General features: G+C 57.1%; 3 protein-coding genes across 3 annotated transcripts in view; all 3 read right to left on the minus strand.

Annotated features, from left to right (window-relative positions):
* Positions 1-1,308: 1,308 nt before the first annotated feature.
* PIP5KL1 (phosphatidylinositol-4-phosphate 5-kinase like 1) lies at positions 1,309-10,180 on the minus strand. The gene is made up of 10 exons (XM_004757238.3): positions 9,253-10,180; positions 8,250-8,453; positions 7,066-7,116; positions 6,700-6,854; positions 6,295-6,419; positions 5,702-5,736; positions 5,556-5,611; positions 4,758-4,870; positions 4,306-4,450; positions 1,309-1,909 (listed from the first exon to the last, which is right to left on the minus strand). Exons 1-10 carry the CDS (start codon positions 9,280-9,282, stop codon positions 1,642-1,644), a joined length of 1,182 nt encoding a protein of 393 aa, XP_004757295.1. The 5' UTR covers positions 9,283-10,180; the 3' UTR covers positions 1,309-1,641.
* Positions 10,181-12,045: 1,865 nt separating this feature from the next.
* On the minus strand, positions 12,046-14,906 carry DPM2 (dolichyl-phosphate mannosyltransferase subunit 2, regulatory). The gene is made up of 4 exons (XM_004757236.3): positions 14,780-14,906; positions 14,397-14,486; positions 13,486-13,588; positions 12,046-12,709 (listed from the first exon to the last, which is right to left on the minus strand). The coding sequence occupies exons 1-4, from the start codon at positions 14,780-14,782 to the stop codon at positions 12,651-12,653; spliced, it is 255 nt and encodes an 84-aa protein (XP_004757293.1). The 5' UTR covers positions 14,783-14,906; the 3' UTR covers positions 12,046-12,650.
* Positions 14,907-16,683: 1,777 nt separating this feature from the next.
* The window catches only part of FAM102A (family with sequence similarity 102 member A), a 33,801-nt gene continuing 29,738 nt past the window's right edge, over positions 16,684-20,746 (minus strand). The window contains exon 11 of the mRNA XM_004757235.2: positions 16,684-19,444. Coding sequence (XP_004757292.1) covers positions 19,399-19,444 — 46 coding nt within the window. The 3' untranslated portion in view covers positions 16,684-19,398. The remainder of the gene's footprint in view (positions 19,445-20,746) is intronic.

The raw sequence follows: 20,746 nt of genomic DNA on the forward strand, positions 1-20,746 counted from the left end.
GAGCCAAAACAAGAAATTCTCTGTGACTTGGGCCAGTACGGAGAGCTTGAATAATCATCCAAGGTCACCCAGACCACTAGGGGTGAGGTCAATTGTATACATATTCCAGGAGCCCCCACGCCAGTGCCTGCCCGCTCCCTCCCCGCCCTCCATTTTGCCTCATTTTCTCTGAAGGCTAATGGACTGGCAATGTTTGGTATTAGCTGAATGGCTCTCCCAAGATCCGGTTCCTGTCCTGGGGGTCAGCTATTGACGCACAACATCCCCCCTACCCACCACATTGTCCCTCCTACTCCAAACTCCGGCCACAGTGAAATGTTTCTTTCTCTCAAGTATCAGGCTCTCTGTCACCCCAGACCTTTGCCGTGGTCTGCCATGGCAGACCCTCCCAGGGCTGCATCTGACTCTTCTGGTCTCAGTCAAGAAGATAGAGCCCCACCTTCATCCAGTTATTAGGGGGAGGCCCCTTCCCTCAGCATAGTGCCCCCAGGCTCCTTCATGAGGCTGGGTCACATCAGGCTGCTTCTGTCGCTCTCTCTCCCCAGGCTCTGTGAAGGTGGAATCTGCGAATCTTGCCCCACCCCCGGTTCCCATCACCCAGGAGAGGGCCTGTCACATGATAGGAGCTCAATAAATATTTAATGAGTTAATGAAGTCATTTTCATCCTTCCTATTGTACAGATTAAACCACTGAGGCACAGAGAGGTTTAGCACCTTGCCCTGGTCACAAACACTCGGGCCCCAGAGCAGCTCTAGAGGAAAGGCCTACTTGGGTATGGTGGGATTGGACCAGGGTCAGAGGCCAGACTGGAGTTTCCTGGAGGAAGGAGAAGGAATGATCAGAGGCCATGCACGTACTGAGTTTCTTTGCTCCTGCTAATTTCCATGCTGCCATACCCTTGGTCTGACCCCTACTCCCACTTCACAGATGAGAAAAATGACTCCCGGTATAGGGAAGAGCTTACTCAAGTTCAATGGTCGGCCTCAACACAGTGTCTTCTAGAGATGCCGGCCCCTCAATCCTCCCCCCTTCTCCCACCTGCATCCCTTGTGCAGGACCGAGGGGGAACACCCCAAAGGGAAACCAGTGAGCAGTAGGTAAGGAGGAGGGCTGGGTGCTTGGGCAGGTCTTTCCACTTACCCAATAGCAAGCCCCTTAAAGTCTCTGGGCCTCAATTTCCCCATCTGGACGACAAAGGCGCTTGGCTGGAGCCTTCAGCCTTGCCCCCTACCCCAAAGCAGGAGGCCAGGGCTGAGGGAGCTGGTGGGTAAGAATACAGGCTCCTGAGTCCAAAAGGCAGAGTCGAGTCCTGGTTCCAGCATTTATTGCTGAATGATCTTGCTCAGTCCCTTCACCCCCTGAGCCTCCATTTCATGGTCTGTAAAAAGAGAATAATAGCTTTTTTTTTTTTTTTTTTTTTTTTTTTTTTTTTTTTTTTTGAGGGTTAAATGAGCTAACGTAGGAGAGTCCCTGGCACAAGACCAACACGGCATCGCCACCAAGTGAGGCTGTGTTGTCATGGTATTAGTTAGGGGGATACTGCCCTCTGGAGGCCAAAGGCGGAACGGCAGGCGAGGGGAGCCCAACGCTGGTTCCTGGCATGCGCCCATTGTCCAGATGCGGAGAGCCGCGAGCGCGGGTCACTCGGTATGTGCCTCCACCCACTGGCAGAGGCGACGGGCGTAGCGAGCGGGGCTGACGGTAGAGAAGGTCCGGCCCGGGTAGCGCAGCGTCTTCCATAGGTGCTCCAGCCTCTTGCGGAGCCCATAGACCGTGGCCAGATCCACGAGGCCCAGGAAATAGCGTTGCTCCGGCCCGTCCAGGATGTGTAAGGCGTTGGGGGAGTCAGGCAGCAGCCGGCGGTTCTGGGATCCCGGCTCCTCCGGGCTTTGTACCCCTCGCACAGACCTGGCGGCCGACAGGAGAGTGAGGCTACTGCCTCCTCCAGGGGGCCCCAGCAGCCACGGGGCGCCCAGGCAGCATTCTGCGCTGTCCCTGCTCTTCCTCTGTTCATTCCCACAACTCCTGGGTGCCAGGCCTGTGACGTCAGATAAACTGGGAGGCTGAGTAAGGTGTAGACGACGGACTAGAGCTGTTCATTCCGTAGCCACTATCCACATGCGGCCACGAAGCCTTTAAATGTGGCCAGTCCCAACTGAGGTGCGCTGTTAAGTGTTAAATACATGCTGAATTCCCAAGACAGGATGAGAAAAAGAGTGTAAAACACCTCATAATGGTTTATATTGATTTGACGACGAAATGATAAAAATTGGGGGTGTGTTGAATAACAAATATATATATATTTTAATTATCTTTACCTGTTTCTGTTTACTTTTCTAAAGAGGCTAAATTTTTAAAGAAAATTTAAAACCACATGTGTGACTCACATTACATTCTTTCTTTTCAAAATTTATTTATTTGAGAGAGAGAGCACGCACAGAGGGGAAGGAGAAGCAGACTCCCCACAGAGCAGGGAGCCCGCCCCCGGCCCCCCGCCTCCCCCGCAGGGCTCCATCTCGGGATGCCAAGATCAAGATCCGCAGCGAAAGGCAGCCATCTAACCGGCTAAGCCCCTCACCCCGCCCCTCGCATTGCATTTCTGTTGGGTGGTGGCGCTCTAGGACTTTTGGGTCACACAGACACTGGCTCCTCATTTACCTACCATATGACTTTGGCTAAGTCTGGTATTGGGGTGTTTCCTAAACTTCTGTTTGGGGTCGTCCAACCCTGGAGGTTTCAGGGAGGCAGAGCTGAAACTGTGTGAACAAGGTTCAGCCCCAGTTTATAGATGGTGTGAGGGGGCGGTTTGCCTTCTAAATGTATCCCAAATTGGAAGCCGCTTTTGGCTGGGCCCCAGTCCCAGCCAGAAGCAGGTTCAATTCCCTAATTTTGTCCTCTGGGAGGTGGAGGGGAGTTGGGGAAGTGTCGCTGAGACAAATAAGCCAATGAGAGACAAGCCCTGCCCAGACATCGACCAATCAGAACCCAGTGGTCTGGGTGCCTGGGCAAAACACGGATGCTCTTTGCGGTGCGCCTTGGGGATGGGGGGTGGGAGGCGAAAGTTTATCCTGAAAGAGGGGCTGGGAACTGGTAGGCGTGGGCCTGGGGCAGTGGGCACTTACCAGCCAGCATATTTCAATATGACAGCAGCCATTATCAGCGAACTGGGGCTTACTGGCTGAAAGATGACCGAAATCTAAGCATCAGCTGGGGATAGAGGGAGCAAAGGAGAAGCTGACCTAGCTTGGATAGTCAGACCTTGGGGGGCAGCGGGGAGGGGTGCGTGTCTGAGACCCAAGGCAGGATTCCACCCTCTGGTCAGGATGTGTCCAGCCAATATGTGGGGAGCCCATAACCTGGATTCAGCCCACACCTCACCCATCTCCAAAGGGTGGGTTGGGGGGCTGGGTGAGAGGATGTCACTTTTCACTTTTCCACCCACCAGATGATTGGACTTCTTTCCTTAATGTGCCTTCCTTAACCCCTACTTTATTCTGTTCAGCCTTGGAGGACAGAAATCCAAGTAACTAACCAAATACTAACATGAATCCTCAGGAGCCATTCTGCCTCCTCACTTACCCTCTCTGAGCCTCAGTTTTCACATCTCTAAAATGGGAATGAGCCCACCTTAATGAGGTTCGTGGTCAGCATGCAAAGAGCAACAGATACTACTATAAAGCAGGGGACAACATGATGGTGGAGCTAATGGTGATGCCCTTAGGGTTCTAGAAGTGGAAAGACTGGTTTAAAGGTCAAGGGCTTTGTTGGGTGCCTGGGTGACTCAGCTGGTTAAGCATCTGACTGCAGTACAGGTCATGATCTCAGGGTCCTGAGACAGAGCTCCACGCTCAGCAGGGGCTGAGCCCATAGCCCCTCCCCCTGCTTGTGCTCTTTCTCTCTCAAATAAATAAATAAAACCTCTCATTTTATTAATAAAGGGCTCTTTCTAAAGTAGGAATTAAATAGGTCTGAAAACTGCTGTGAAACCTTCAGTGGCTCCACATCCCCTTCAGGATGGGGAGAATTCTTTACACCAAGAAAAGAATCCTTTTCTTGGGCAGATTCTTTACACCAGCACTGAAGCCCTTGTCCAGCTGGATCTCCCTGGCTCGGTCCTGTGCAGTCCACACATGCCCACCAGCCTTGCCAACCAGGCTTCTCCAGCCCTCTACTCTTCCTTCTCCACACACACGCACGCACTTTCCAGTCTCTAAGCCTTTGTGCGGTCTCCCCTCCCCCCATCACCCATCTCTCTCCTGCTCTCATCACCTCATTCTTGCCCTCGCCCCTGTAGGGGGGCCCACCTGACCGTGCGGAAGAGGAGGCTGCCTCTCTCATCCTCGTGGAGATGCTGGAAGGCCATCAGGAGGCTGTAATCGAGCACGTTGAGCTCCCGGAGGAAGGCGGTGTCCAGTTCCATCTGGTGGAGGAGCCAGCTCCGCTGGGGCCCTGCGGGAGCATCAGTGCCCCCACCTGAGTGCTCCTCATGTGTCAGGCAAGGTGCTGAGGGCTCCACACATCTCTGACCCAAGAGGGCAGGTGTCATTAACGGTCCCATTTCACAGATGAGGAAACCCCTCCACGATTTGCCCTGGTTGTCTAGCTCATACAGCGTGGAGGCAGGATTTGAACCCTGCTCTGTCTGACTCTAGAATCCCAGCTCTAAATGGATCAGGCAGAGGGCAGGGCCGGGGACACCCTTCTCACTTGACCCTGAATGGAGGAAAAGAAGGCACAGACTGTCTCCATGGCTCACCCAGGTCGATGGTCTTGCCTTGAAAGTTGAGGTCCTTCAGCACCAGGACAAGGGGGCTACCCTCGGGGGCTGGCTCCACCCATCGGCTCACCTCACAGCCCTTTATGTCATACCTGTGAGTGTGGGGGGTGACAGAAAGGGGGCAACAATTCAGCATTAGACAGACTGACACAGAGGGGGAACCAAGAAACAAGAGCTTCTGCTGGGTGGATGTTTGAACCCTCAGCACAAGCCATTCCATTATTGTCCCCACGTCAGAGATGAAGAAAAAGGCTCAGAGAACTTCTTTGACTTGCCCAAGACCACACAGTAAGTATAGGGCAGAGCTGAGATTTGAACTCAGGCTTTTGGAAGCCCAGTCCAGGCTTTATCCCCGCCTGCGCCTGTCTCTCTGCACCTTGTCATCCCTAGAAGTGTCCCCGACAGGAGGTCCAAGCCTAGACTGCAGCCCCAGAAGGGCTTGTAGGAAGTCCTCCGAGGAGGCAGAGGGTTTGAATCTTTGCTCCTCACGTAGTAGTGGTGTGGGCCTCCCCCTCCTCAGCTTCTCATCTACAAAACAGGGATGATAACCACCCCTGCCCCTCAGAGTTGTTCTGGGAATAAAGTAGGCAATAAATGCAGACTCCCCAAGTGCTCAAGGGACGCTGGTCGTGCCTATCTCTGTCTCCGACCCCCTGGGAGATCTCGGGGATGTGCCTCCCATCTTCTCCCTGGGCCCCAGCTTCGCATCGGCTAGTGAGAATGGGTGCTTCAGGTGGCACACCCCGCCTGGGGCCGGGGCCCTGTGAGGGGACTCGCCTCTCGGAGATGCGACCGGCGGGGTAGAAGACGCTCAGCATGATGATGAAGAATTCCTGGGGGTGGGGGTAGGGAGTGAGGGACGACAGGATCTCACCCTCCAGCCGCCCCCTCTAGCCCGGCCCCCTCGCCTCGGCCTCACCCACCTTCTTTCCCCGTGCCACCCGCAGACTGTGCACTCCTGGAAGGGGAGAGGGCGCCAGGTCAGGGGCCCCCAACTCGACAACCCCTGGTCCATCCCGCCCTAGGCCCAACTCCGGGCCACGCCTCCTCCTCGAGGTCCCGCGTCTCCCGAGCCCTCCCCTCCAGGCCGCGCCCCCGGACCTCTGCCCTAGCTAGGGTGGATGTCCCGACTGGCCCCCGGCTCTAGGCAGCCCCAGAGAGGCGCGGTCCTCAGGCGCCACCCCACCCATATGCCCTCCCGCCCGCGGTACTGGGCGATCTGACCCCGCCCCCTTCGGGAGGCCCCGCCCCAGGGCTCGGCGAGCGCCCACCGAGCCCGCCTTTCCTCTCCCCCCACGTCTAGGACACGCCCCCCCATGGAACTCTGCTCGCAGCCCGACCCACGCGACCAGCCGCCGGACCCGCCCGCCCAGGCTCCGGCTCAGGTCCCCAACGCCCCCCATCCTGGGAGCCGCCCCACTCCTTGGCCCCCTCCCCAGCTCGCTCTCGGTCTTCTGCGCTCCCCACCCCCCCCCCTTCCTCCGTCCCGCAGTCCCCGGTCCCCGGCCAGTCGTACCCAGCAACCGGGCAAGGAGCGAGTGTGGGTGCCTCTGCAGATGCTGCACGTAGCGGGGCAGGTGGGCGAGCAGCGCCCGCACCTCCCGACGCCGCTGGGTCTTCAGGAAGAAGCGCTGGTCGTGGCTGTGGGGCGGAGAAAGAGGTCACTGGTCAGGCAGGGCTGGAGCGGCCCCGTTGGGCCCTCTGCCGGAGTGCGGATCTGTCTCCCCTTGTCTGGGCTTGAGGCCTTCCCGCCGGCCCTCACCTCGCCCCGGTCACCCCCCGCCCTCACTCTCCTCCACCTGACCTCTAGCTGGCCCTGACCGTCCCTGACCTGGCCATTCCATTTCCTTTCCACCCATTCCCGTTCCCTCCACCCAGGGACACCACTCCCACCCCTTCCCCACCCCTGCTGCCAGCTCACGACAGGAAGAAGCTGGCCTTGCTCTTGGAGGTGCTGAGGAACTGCAGGTAGGGGCCGCCGGGGCCTAGGGCTGCCTGATAGTCCTCCTCAGCCAGGCCTAGGGAGTGGCGCAGCCAGGCGAAGGCGGGGCCAGCCAGGGTGCCCAGCTCGAAGCCCTGTAGGAGAGGAAGAGCAGCCCCAGCAGTGTCCACAGGGGCCCAGGTGTGTGCTGTAGGCCCTGGCGTGGGAGGATCAGGGTAACCACACTCTTTCTGCAAAGACCTGAGGCAAGCCAGCCCACCCATTACACGGATGGGGAAACTGAGGACAACAGAGAAGGAAGACCAGGACACACCCCACCCCATGCAGCAGTCTTGGGCTTCCTACCTCGTGGACCTGGGTCAGGACCTCAGAGAAATCCTCCTCAGTAGGCGGTCCCTACAGGGAGGGGTGGAGGGGCTCAGGTCAAGTCTTAGCCCCACACTGCCAGCTCCAGGATCTCCAAGAGTCCTGCCCCTGGCCTCACCCCCTTCCCTCAATGTGATTGCTCCAGCAAACAGAGACCAGAACTCAGAGCTTTGTCCATTCACCGAGAAGTACCTGTTGGCCAAGTAAAGCCATCCCAGTGAAAGGGGATGGCCTTAAAGCCAAGGGACCTGCCTGATTCAGTGTGAGAAGGGCAGGATCAGAGAAGGCTTCCCGGGGGAGGTGACCTCTAAGCTGAAATCTGAAAGGGGGTGGAGAGGAAGAGCATGATGTTCACAGCAGGGGGAACAGCATTGGTGGTCACCAGAAGGGCAGGAGAGCTCAAGTGGTTGAAATAATTAAGGGAGGGAGGGCGTGTGAATGCAGCTGGACAGTTGGCTCTTGGACTCGAGCCAGCAGGATCCTGAGGCCGTGCTGAGTACTGGGGAGCCATGGAAGATTGTTAGGCAGGTGACGAAATTTAGAAGACTGTCCCCCTTCCTCCCCCCACCCAGGCTCCTACACTCTTCTTGGACCTCTAGTTCCCTGTGCCAGGACTTGGCCTGTGGGATGCGGTCATGCTGTACACTGTGCACATGTGTGCACACACACAAAAACACACATGCTCGCCCTGGCCTGTCCAGCTGCTGAGACTGCAGTCGGGTGACCCTTTCTGCTGAGCCAGCCTGGCCCCAGCCCTGAGCTCCGGGAGGATGGGCCAGGCTGGCGGGATGGGGGTGGGGTCCTTTCTCAGCCGTGCACCCTAGCAAAGCCAGGAGGGCATCAGAGACCATGGAGTACAATATCCACCCCACATCCATTATACAGATGGGGACACTGAGGCCCAAAGAAGCAGAGGACCATCTAGAGTCACACAACAACCACCTGGGTGAAGGGGTTCCTCACATCCCTAGTACAGACTGCACTTTGCGGCTCTCTGGTCTCAGCCCCCACCCCAGCATGTCCCTCTCCCCCTGAACTGAGCCCCTGATTTCCTCCTCGTATAGCCCTCTCTGATCCCCGACCCTGCAGTATGGGCAGGACCTGGCCCCCAAGTGGTCTTGCCCTCAGTACCGGGGAGGAAGGGACACAGATGGGCCACTCACGGTGGGCGGGTGGTCCATGGAGACCTGGGTGGCAGCCCACAGCCCTGCTTGCATCATGCATGTCAGCTGGTGCAGCTCATGCCCCGGGCCAATCTCAAACAGGCCTCGGCGAGCCTGCTTGTCTCGGAGGCGCCAGAGGAGGCCACGGCGGCCAGATGTCGAGGTGGCTGCTCTGCATCCAGCCTCTGGGGAGGGGGCCAGGACCTGGTGGCAGAGGCACAAGGAGAAATGAGCACATGGAAGCATCCCAGAGGGGAAAGACCCAGGTTTGAGTCCCACCCGCAGTACCTGTGAGCCCTCCTATTATCGCTCTCTGCCTCAGTTTCCTCTGTTGTCAAACAGGGATAATGCTGCTACCCCCACCTCACTGGGTGTTGTGATGGGCCATGCAGTGCCTGGTGTGCAATCAGCACCCAGGAGATAATTATTATCAGTAGGTAGAGAATGCTTTCCGCAGCCAAACCTGTCTCTCACCAGCTGTATGATCTTAGGTAAGTCACCTAACCTTTCTGCATCTCCTTTTCTCATCTGTAAAATGACAACTCTAGTAACTCCTTCGTGGTGGCAGTTTGATATTTGCTCCAGGCACAGGAACCCTTGATAGTAGGAGCTGTGACGCCAGGGACTCGGTTTCACTCATCTATGCGGAGTTCCTCCTGGCTGAGCGGAGGGTCAGCTCGAAGCTGAGCTCACAGCCGCTGACCCATTAGTAGTGAGCACCCACCATGTGCCCAGCACTGGCCGAGAGCTTGACTAGCTAACAGCCCTAGGAAGGAGGAGCTTTTTCCCCCGCGATGAGAAAACCGAGGAAGTTCTCTGGGGACACCCGCCAGACTTCCCCCTCCATACCTGCGGCCCCGTGTGGGGCGTGTCCTGGTCCCCGCCCAGTGCTGGACCCCTCCAGGGCTTGGATGGGGGTGTGTCCGCGCTGCACGGGGAACGGAGGCCTGGGTCCTGTCCCACAACCCTTCCCTTTTCTGTCCTCTCTTGGGTCCGCACCTACCTCGTGGGGCCCCGGGCTCGGTGCGGCCATCACCCCGCAGCAGCTTCCCGGGCTCCGGCCGCGTCCCGGTCGCCGCGCTGCAGGAGCCAGTCCCCGCCCCTGCTTCCGGACCGACCAATAGCGCGGTGCCGGTCACGGCTGCACCCAATCCGCGCGGGAGGCGCCGGCCATCGCCTGCGGGTCCCGCCCCCGGGGCTGCAGCATCCTTCAGACCGCGGTCCAGGACGGGGTGGGGCCGCCGCGCGTCGCTTAGGGTCCCCCAGAGGGATGACCCCCCCGCAGTCCGTCTCCTCTAGTGGAGGGCTCGGGTCTCGGGGCGGGCTCGGGTCTCGAGGCCGCCTGGGGAGGCGGGAAACCTAAATCCAAGTCCCGCCCACCCACTCTGGCGTGAAATTCCCACCGACTGTCCCTCGGGTGAGGAAACTAAGGTCCAGAGAGAGAAGTGAGTACCTCCAGGTCACACAGGAAGTCCGGGGCATGCATTCATTCAAGGCCTATTTTGATCACTCACTATGGGCAGGAGCAGCTCTAGGCCCCGGAGATTCAGCGGTGAGTGAGAGGGAGGAACACAGCTGCCAGCGTGATCTTTTAAAAGCATAAATCAGATGATGTCACTCTCATGCTTAAAGCCTCCAGTGGCTTCCCTAGGCCCTGGAACAAAATCCATACCACTCACTATGGCCCCAGGCCCATCTCAAACCACTCTGCCTACCCCCACCAGACAGCCACAAGGAGATGCCCTGCTGGTCCCTAGGCATAAAATTCTTTCACACCTGGGGCTTTTACAGGCCCCCTTCCCATTGCTTGAAAGCCTTTCCCCTAGGCTCTCCTTTGACCTATTCTTTCTTGTCACCTTGCCAGACTCAGTGTCCCCTCGTTCTTTTTTTTAATTTAAAGATTTTATTTGACATAGAGAGAGAGCGTGCACGTGCACACAAATGGAGGGGTGGGTAGTGGTGGAGGGAGAGAAACAGCCTTCCCGCTGAGCAGGGAGCTTGCTCGGGGCTCCGTCCCAGGGTCCTGGGATCATGACCTGAGCAGAAGGCAGATGCTTAACTGAGTCACCGACACATCCCAATGTACCTGCACTCCTGATTACATTACCTTGTTTTCTTTTCTTCATCACACTTAACGCTGTCAGAAATCCTCTTGTTCATTTATTTATTAATTTTCCCCCATCCTAGGGAGCACCAGGAGGGCAGGAACTGTGCTGGGCTCCTTTCTTGGCTCAGTGTCTGGCACAAACTGGTGTCTTGTATGTATATATACGCAGAACCCATTTGAGTAGGGTGTGCAAAGGGCCCCAGAGAATCCCAGGAAATGAAAGGTCGAGCTGGAGTGAGACGTGAAAAGCATTCAGGTTCTCTTATGTGTATGAGAAAGATGCTCCGATGTCCTTAAAAGGTCATGGTTGTCATGTATAGTCACATTGGAGGGGTGGGAGGGAGGGTCGAGGAATCTTTTGGTGACTTAGGGCAGAGGATGGTGCCTTTGCATCAGGAAGGTGACTGGTGGGAGGAGGGGAGAAAAGGGGAGAATTGACAGGTCCTGGGGTCACGTGGGTGGGGGCTGGGAGGAGGAAGCCAAGGTCAGCGATGTGTGCCAGGCTTCTGGCTGGGATTAGGGCCACAGGATGGTGCCAGTCATGGAAGGGGGTAGGAGAGGAAGCTGGGGAGGGGGAGTCTGAGGATTCAGATCATGACAGGAGGAACTTGAGGTGCCATTATGACACCCGATGGCGGTTAACTGGTGCACGGGCAATACGCTGGGGCTCAGGAGGCGAGCCTGGTTAAGGATAAGTGTGGGGAGAAAAGGCTTGTGATCAAGTTCCAAGGAGCCCCACCCCCCATATGAGAATGAGACCCCACGGACACCGAGAGCATCTGAGGTGCACCAGGGGGATGGGTGGTCCAGGTGGGCACAGCCCCTCAGGAGTGAGGCTGAACACAGCGATGGCAAGGAGCTGCGGGCAGTGGGTGTGGATATTCTGGGAATTTGGCCATTTTGGGGCAAGGGGGAGAGACCTAGAGGGAATTACTGGGTTGATGGAGGGTCCTTTATGTGGGGGTCTGGGGCATGCTCAGGAAACACGAGGAGGGGGCTGGTGAGACGCAGAGGTTGTCTCTGTGAGAGCGGGGGACGATCAGAGACAGGACACTCTTGCTATAGGAGGGGGAGAGGACAGAACCCAAAGCCCAGGCGGCTCAGCCTGGCCTGCAGGACAGGAAGAGGATGGGACAGGTGAGGGCACGGCAGGTGTGAGGGAGATGTCTCTGCTAACTAGAGTGAACATCACGCAAGGCGTGACAGAGGCTTAAACTGGGTGCTGTGGACAAGAGACCTGGCTGCACAGGGCAGGGGGCATGGCGGGACTGCTGGGGAGACAGGGCTGGGCCTACCCCAGAACAGTCAGCCTGAGCAGAGAGCCAGCCCTGCTCTGTTTCCCCCAGCTCAATGCTCGGAGCCACGCCAGGTTGGGCTGCTGGGTGCAAGAGACAGACAACAAACTTGGGCTTTCTGGGGCTGGCCCAAGGGTCCCTAAAATATGCTGCATGCTAGCTGGGCTGGCGCAGGGCAGGCACAGTAGAGGCTGTTGTGGTGTGTGGCATGTTGTCATGCCTCTGCCGGAGCCGCATCCGTTTCAGTTCCCACTTTATCCTGGGTCCAGCACGGGAACAATCTGGGAGGCACCTGAGGCACCCTCACCGCGCGAACCAGAGTCTCCTGACCTGAGACCAGCCCCTCTTGGGCCCCGAGCAGCCCAGCTCCCCGGGCAGGGATGGCACAGAGACAAACACGTCACCAGCGTTTATTGCTCAGCTCTTCCCAGCTGGCTGGCGCTAGGGCTGGGGGGGCTAGGCAGTTGGTCTGGGGGCCCACTGTGGCCACCCTAATGGATCCTGAGGGCTGCTGGTAACCCCAGAGCCTGTCAGTCCTCCCCTTATGCATTCTAGGTCCAAAAGTCCTTGCAGGGCCTGGGGCTATGTCAGACCTGGGAAAGCCACCCCCGAGGAGGAGCAGGACCTGTGGGGAAAGGTCACGTGCTACCTGAGAACCTACCAAGTCCGACATCAGCAGGTAACAGGAGGGAAACGTTAACAAGAGGGTAGAACCCAGGGGAGACGGCAACCGGGAGCGTGAAGGTGAGGTGGGTGGGGATGACCAGCATCTTCCAGGCCCTGAGCCAGAAAGGGTAAGGGGAGGCTTCCAGGTAATCCTCCCTCCTGGCGTCTGGAATGCTGGGCTGGGAAGGAGCAGGCCTGTGTGGTAGGTCTGGAACAGCTCCACCCCATGGGGGCCAGGCTGGAGGGGGCTGCTGTGCCTGGATGGGTCCTCTGCACTCCCACCGCTGGAGGGGAGGCACAAGAAGGTCCGGCAGCCTCAGCCCCACTGGGCCTTCACTGAGCCTTTTTGGTCACCTTCCGGTTCTTCAGCATCACGTAGGTGATGAACATTCCTGAATACACAGACCAGAAAGGCCAAGTAAGATCCGGGCTTGGGGCTGCTGGGAGGCCAGACGGGGCAGGTGCCCACGGAGCCAAGCACCTGCCCAACCACCCTCCAAGGCCACGATCACCTCCCTGGTCAGTCAGCAAGTCACACACCCACCCCCGTGCATTCAACGAACACCAAGGGGGGCCCACACAGGCAAGCGGCTACACTTAGTGTTTTAGACTCTACAGGGCACAAGACCCACTCAATGACCCATCTACCTGTCCACCTGTCCACCCACCCACCTGCCTACTCGACATCTCCCACCCACCCCACCCCGCGGTCATCCAAGTGATTCATCCAAACCACTTTCTTGGGCACCAACTCAGTGCCACAGCCTGGCCAGGAGCTGAAAACATACTAACAATGACAAAGACCCAGTCCCTGCCCCACAGAAGCCCACACATAAATGCTGGGAGAGAGAGAGAAGGGCAGAAATCACGAGCCAGTGATGACAAGGGGGTGAAAGGTGACAGTGATGATGGTGGTGGTGGAGGGAGTGGGGAAAAGGGAGACACCCCATGAGGGCCATCCCATTTGAAACTAATGAGCCTGAGGTGTGGGGAAGACCAGAAAGGCTACTACTGACTGGCAGCCTGGAAGGATGAACAGGAAAACCCTGGGGGGTAAGCTGGGGGCCAGGGGCCTCAAGCAGGTGTACTGCAAGTGCTGTGGTGTGGAAGCATGTTCAGGGATGGGATTCCCAGACACCCTGCTGGGGTGGAGGGAGAGATGACTTACCCACAAACAGGAGCAGCAAGAGGCCGACGGCCAGGGGGATGGTGACAGCATAGGCTCGGGGCAGAAAGTACTTGTGGATGACATGCTGGCTATCGATGAATGGCTGGTGTGGAGGACAGAGCTCTGGTGAGTGTTCCCCGTGCCTGGCCCAGCGCCTCAAGGCCAAACATGGCCCTTCCTCCATCTCAGGCGCTAAACATGCCCCCCCCCCCCCAGTCAAAGCACTGGGACAGCGCCTGCTTTAAGATGATGGTATCTAGGGTGCCTGGGTGGCTCAGTTGGTTAAGATGATGGTATCTGGGGTGTTCTGGTTGGTTTCCTTCATTCACTCACTGAATAGTTGTTCACTGAACACTTGCTGGTGACTGCCCTAAGGTGGTGTGGGGGACCTGGCAATGAACAGAAGACGAGGGCCTTGCCCTAAGGCACTCACAGCCCTACGGGGGCAAAGGTGCAGGAGAAATCTTCAAGTAGGCTCCAAGGTCTTCTTTACTAACATTTCCTCCAAAGTTCTGCAAGTTTTTGCCCTCCAAACACACTGCACTTCTTAAGCAGTCATCAACAAAGATTCCCACAAGGAAAAAAAAATCCTAAAAGCCCTCACAAGATCTCTGGGCACTCATCAAGCCCGGGGGCCAGCAAGATAACCCAGAAGGCCCAGAACTCCAAGCACAGGCAAAAGCGAATCAGTAACAGGGCTTCATGGTGTACCGCCCCACCCTTCTTCCTGAGCTTTAACTTCCTCATCTATAAGCTGGGACACCTCTGCCATCGTCCTCGTAGTGCTGTTCTGGGGATATCGGGAGATGAGGGCGGGGAAAGCACCTGACACAGTGTCTGGTACATAGTAGCTGCTTAAATGATGCTGGGGTCGAAAGTCAGACACGGGGGACTGGGGGGAGCACACATACCAAGAGAATCACCCAGGCCGTGTAGTAGGTGAAGATGATCAGGCTAACGACGACGAGGCCGAGTCCCACCACCTGGTCTGTCCCCGTGGCCTGGAGGAAAGGAGGGCTCAACAGACGAAGGAACTCCCCATTCGGGTGCACTACTGGCGGGTGGCCTCGCAGCCTGATTCCGCTCTTAGCTTCCCATTCACTCAACAGATGGAGACAGGCCTGACCCGGTATCACTTTCTAGGCTCGGTGAGTGCGGGCCACGGCGTTTTCATTCTTACGGTGCGCCCGCGAGACAGCAATCCGGGCTCCCAGTGCCTAAGCCCGGACTCCCGGGAAGACCCCCTCCCAGACTGCCCCCCTCTAGTCCCCCAAGCACTCGGCCCAGAGCTCACCATCTCTACCGCGTTCCCACTCCCGAGCCGCAAGCCACAGCCAGATCTGGATCCGGGCCCTTCAGGCCCTGGGCCGCAGGGCACGCCGGGAGTCGTAGTCTTTAGGCGGGCCGGGATTACGTGGCCCTAGACAGGCGGGTGCCGCCTCCCGCTTCGCATGCCGGGAAATGTAGTTTCCAAGGGTATCCTGGGTCGCGCTGTTCCCCGACTCTCCCTAGGGAATGGAATCGAATGGGGACCTAGATTGTCTGGCATTTGTGCATCAGTCCTGCCGGACTCGCCCCAGAAGCAAAAGTCCATCTCCAAATATCCCAGGAGGCAGAGCCAGACGGCGTGGATGGTTAGAGGTCCCGGGTTTCAGATGGGGAAAATGAGGCTCCGAGAGAGGTGAAGACTTGATAGGAACCCGCGGACCATACTTTCTAGTACCGAGGCCCCAACTTGTCTGTCGATAGGGATGCAGAGTGTTTGTTGGCCCACCTGGGGTGGGGATGGAGACGCGGGCCCAGATCCTCAGGGTTTGGAAGACTCCCATTGGCTGTGAGGGGAGCGCCCCTCACCATCACCTGGCTTCCTAGGGAACCCTTCCAGTGTCTTCTCTTCACTGCAGGGATGAGGTCAGGGTAAACCCCCAGCCCCTTCCTTCACCATCTGCCTTTTGAACCCTGGGTGTCGCTGCAGCTCAGCGAGCAGCACAGACAGATCATCAGAAGGGCCCCCCATGCAGGTCACCTCCCCAGTCTGGAAGTCTTCCCACAGCTTGCGGGGCTGGCTACTCTTCACCCATCAGGTCTCACTGGCATGCCACACATCCTAAGGAAGCCCTCTCATAGCTGGGCAGAGGTTCCCTCCTCCATCCACAGCCCCCAGAGTGTCTCTGTGATAACGCTTGTCATCATCTTAGCTCATTTCCTTGTTGATCTGGCCTGTGAGCTCCATGGGTATAGGGTCTGCGGTCACAGCGGTATCCCTAGTTCCCACATGGGGAGTGCAGGAGGGGCAGACACACTTGCAGAGATGCGTTAGAACCAGGAATGGCTTGCTCCTGCTGGCAGCATGTCTCTTTGAGTCACCTGAACCCGTCTCTACGGGGACTGCACTCCTCAAAGCTGAAAGTAACAATTCTTCTTGGCCTACAGCTTAATGCCATCCCTCTCATCTCACGACAGACTTTGGGCTCAGCCAGGAGCCAACTTTCCCCTCCCCAGGTGTGCTGTGCAGAACAGAGGAAGAGACTCAAACTCAGCCTCCAGAGTTTAAAGGGGCCAGGAGTGGGTGTCCGCCCCGAGGAGGGGTGCAGACAATGCCACGCTGCAGCAGGGAGGAGCCCTGGAGGTCTGGTCCCTTCTGGCCTGTCCACAGCCGCTGAGGCTTCCTGCCACTTCTGAGCTAATTAAAGGCCAGGCTGACTCTGCCTTTCTGAGCTTGGCAAAGTTGTTGGCTCCCCTCTAACTTGAGAGTGTTGGGGGCCAGAAGGGAGAGGCTTAGATCTGGGGACAGTAGTGGCCTGGGACTTGAAAGTTGGGAACAAACTCAGCACGTCCTGTGCCAGGCTGTACATCCACTTTCTTCTTTCAACCACAGGCCCATTTACAGCTGAGGAAACTGAGGCTGAGACAGTTACTCGTCTCAGGCTGACTGCTGGAAAGTTCCATGCTTAGAACTTGCACTCTGAGACCAGAGCAGCTACGTAAGTAGGTGCAAGGGTGGCAAGAAATTGCCCTTCTGGGTCTGTTTCCTCCCTGGGAACCTGCAGTAGTAAAGGTGGTAATGATTGTGACGGCAGCCAGGACACGGAGGACCCTGGCCACCTGTATCCTTCCCCATTCCCGGATGTCAACCCAAGCATCCGGCTTTCTTCTGATGCTGACCATGCAGTAAGACAAACAAAACCCAACACGCCGTAACAAACAAAAACTGCAACATTTAATTTTTTCTCCCGAATCAAGACATTGACACTAGGCTGATTTCCCCCTTACAATGTGATTTTCTACAACAGAAGCCGGGACAGAGATACAAACACAGCCCTCTGAAAAAGGGGTAGTGGTGGCGGCAACATTCTGTTAGAAAGGAGGGGAATTTTTTTTTTTTTAAAGACCAAAAACAAAAACAAAAAAACCCAAAAAACCAAAACCAAGACCCCACCTCACCCCCCACCCCCCCATTTCCCAGCTCAAGAGAGGAGAACATGGCGGATCTCCATCCAGGCAGATCACACCCTGTGGTCCATTTGGGGGGACCAGAAAAAAAGTAACCTAAAAATATTGTAGACTTTAATTTTCTTTAAATCTCCTAGTAAAAACGTTAAACTGTCTTTCAAGAAGATTCCAAACTGGCATTGCATAGACTGATTCCTTTCCAAAAATACCTCTAATATAGTCTATCTTTCTCTACATATAGAATTTTAAGTCCAGGAGCTATGTGGGCCTGGCGGGAATTCACTGAGCTTGAAGGGACCCAGAGGTCAAAGAAAGGGCTCCCACATGGGGATGAGGCTGGGGCTCCAGGACTCTGGCTCCAGCTAGTGTTAATTTGGATGTGGTCAAATTCTCAGTCCAGTCACCCTGGCCCACGGCCTGGCAGGGGAAGCTGTGGCAGGCTCTGTGTCCCTTCTGGGGTGAACTGTCAAGCCCAGACCATGCCTTGGGTGGGACTGGGGTTCCTGGTTTGGGGGACTCCCCAACAGCACCAGAGCTAACTGCTTTATGTCTGAAGTCCAGAACTTTGAGCCAGATCCTAAATACACCCTGAATGCTCTTCCCCACTGGGCTGAAGTCACGCAGACACAGAAGCGGAGGAGTGCTCTCCCATCTTCTGGGGGTCACTTCATCTGGAAACAGCAAGGCCAGCTCCCTTTTAAAGTGCCAGATGCCTGCCAGGCAGGAAGGGACCTGCAGGGCTAAGCAGAGCCTTCTCCAGCCACAGCAAATGCTCTGCCCTGTCTCAGCAGGCAGCTCCGCACATTCATTTTCTAAGAGTTAGGGGATTAAAAACAACAACAAAGAATCCTAGAAATGCTCTGCTCCCAAGGCCAGGAGGTTCCAAGACAGCAGCTCCAACTCTTGGCAGCTGGAGCACAAGGGCAAGGAGCCCTCCCAGCCTGGGGAGGACACCCCCCTGGCACCCACACCCCTTCCAGGGAGAGAGCCAGGATTCTGGCCCCCCATCCAGGTCCCCAGCCCTGCTGGGACCCAGCCAGCAGGTATGGAAGGGAACAGAACCACCTCCCTCACCTGGGGGAGGAGAAAATACCAAACTGTGAAATTTAAAAATTAAAAAAAAAAAAAGGAAAAGACGGGCAAACTTTAAAAAAAGAAAACCGATACAGGACTAGGTAAACACCAGCCCGCTGGGTTCACACAAAATGAGTGAAATTTCAGAGTGGCAGGGAAGTCTGTCCAGGGACTGGTGGGCAGTCAGAACCCACCTTCAAGCAAGTAAGGAAGACTGGGGGGGGGGGGGACATGGCAGAAATTTAGCGAGGGGCGGGGGCAGGGCCAGACTGCTCCCCGCCTCTCCCCAGCCCAGAGAGAGGGATGCTTCCAGAGGAGGGCTGAGGCTTTTCCGGCCAGGAAGCCAGCTCCAGGCTGGTCCAGTCCCAGCCCACCTGCCTCTCCAGCATCAGCCCCAGCCTGGGCTAGCTGACCCTGCAGGGACAGAGAAGGGGCTTTGCTTGCCAAGCCCAGCCCAGCCTGACTGCCGACCTCCAAGGATTTGGGAGGCACCTTCCCTGGCTTCCTAGGAAACCAGCTGCTCAGGATCCAGCCCCGAGCAGAAAAGAGCCACTATCAATGCTCAGCATGGGTGTCACGCCTGAGCTGGAGCTAACCGGGGGGAGAGGCAGTGCCACGTTCCAGCCGGGCTGCTAGAGGCAGGCGCTGACCGCACAGCAGGCAGTGCCCAGAAACCCTTATGAAGGGCTCAAGGGAAAGGCAGACAAGGGCCGGTGGGGCTGTGCTGGAGGCAAGCATGTGCAAAGTGCAGGCTGCCAGGGCAGCAGGACAACATTCTTTGGGGGCGGGGGTCTCAATCTGGAGTGTGGACGGGTCTGAGGTCTTGGTTCCCAAAAGAAGGCCGCCAGCGGGTCCTCAGGGACACGGGGAAGGAAGAGCTGAAGCACTAAGCAGTCAGAGGGCCATGGTGGCGGGATTCTGGGGATGGACTGGCCCTCCCAAGGGCGAGGGGGCAGTGGAGCAAGGCCCTGCTGGGGCATGGCTAAGCCAATGCTCCCGGAGTAAGCAGGGACACAGGGCGAGAGGCCCCTCGGCCACAAGCATCCCTGCATGTAGGTGCTGTTGCATGTCCTCGTCGAGGGGCCAGTCTGGTCTCCAGAGGGGCAGGCCTGGCCATCTTTGGTCCACCTGCTTCACGGACCTGCACCGTCCTGCCCCCTAGTGGTTCAGAGGAGAATATTCACAGTGGTGCCCGGGGCCTGGCAGGCCAGGAGGGTCCCGGGATGGATGGGAGGACAATGGAATGATGCGGGGCTGGAGTGCATGGAGGAGGCACAGATGAGATGCGGCGCGGATGACGATCCGAAGGGGAAGGTCCCTCGTGGAATGATGCGGGCTTGGATGCCCGCAGAGGCAGGGCCCTTCTCCAGCGTGGACACCCGCTCCTCAATGGCTTTCAATCACAACAGGCTCATAGACTCCAGAGGAGACCCTGTGGGGGAGGGGAGGAGAAAACCAGGTCAGCTTGTCCTCCCTGTTGCTCTTCTGGGACAGGCCCTGGGAACGACTTCACAAGTCGGACCCGTGAACCAACTGGCCCTGCTTCACAGAGGGGTAAACTGAGGCTCAGAGAAGTCGAGTCACTTGCCCAGGGCAACACAGATGCCAAGTACTAAAGCCTGTGGGATCTCAGAGCTGATGCAAGCTGTGCCTGAGCCCGTCCTGAGCACCAGTGTCTGCTCACACAGAGATGGTGCCGCACCCATTCTCATGGCAACCCTGGCAGGCAAAGTCTGAACCCTGCCCCGTTTGACAGATGAAGAAACTGAGGCAGCAGAGGGATGATGAAGCTCACCAAGAGGACAGAAGGCTGGGCAGCTCTTCTTTCTGCTGAAGCCAGACCCACCCACAGGGTCACGGACATTCAGGGATCAGTGTGCAGCTCTGCTAAGACCTTGCTCCTGATGAAACTGGTTTCTCCCATCCCCGGAACCCGTTTCCTCACTGTCTTAGGGGGCTAGGGAGGGGTGTGTAAAGCTCCAAAGAGGTGTCCTCTGTTTTCCTCTTGCCCACCTCATGGGGGACAGCCCAGGAAGTCACAGGGAGAGGGTGGTTGCAATTTTGAGCCTTGGCCAGCAGGTGTCAGCATAGCAGCACCAGAGGGGAGGTTGGGCCCCTGCGCCCCAGACCTGCCCAGCCAAGTCTCCACACCACCACCACCCCAGCCCCCCACGCTCCCAGCATTATATGTTAAAGAGCACTTTCCTGGCCGCTTCAGGGGAACAGGGGGTTACGGCTTTGGCACAGCTCCTCTACTCACTCAGTGAGGCAGTGGACACGCTACAAACTCTAGCGGAAGCAGCAGCTTCAGCCGCCACACCCACATATCACGCAGGCACGAATCTGGGTTGCTCACTGCTGTATCCCCAGCACACCTAGCTCAGTGCTTGGTGTGTGGCTGGTGCTCAATAAATATTTATTCAGTAAATTAAATGAGTTGTTCTCGTCATCATGTTTAGGAGTTCCCAGATCCAGAAGGAAGGGAAAAGCAGGTCCCAAATAAAGACAGATAAAGCCCAGGCGGTGCACCGGGCCCTGTGCTAAGCCCTTTCCAAGCTACCCTTGGAACCCTGAGAACCAACCCCAGGCTGCTGTCCCAGGTTTCTAGAGGAGACGGTGTGGTCCGTGACATTTGACAAGCAGGGAAACTGAGGTCCAGAGAGGAGTGAGTGCTCCCAGGTGATGCTGTGTTGGAAGGAACAGCTATTCAAAGCCAGGTCAGCGTCTACCATGC

This window comes from Mustela putorius, unplaced genomic scaffold (genome assembly GCF_011764305.1).
Source record: "Mustela putorius furo isolate JIRA1106 unplaced genomic scaffold, ASM1176430v1.1 tig00000596_pilon_pilon_pilon, whole genome shotgun sequence".
Classification (NCBI taxonomy): domain Eukaryota; kingdom Metazoa; phylum Chordata; class Mammalia; order Carnivora; family Mustelidae; genus Mustela; species Mustela putorius.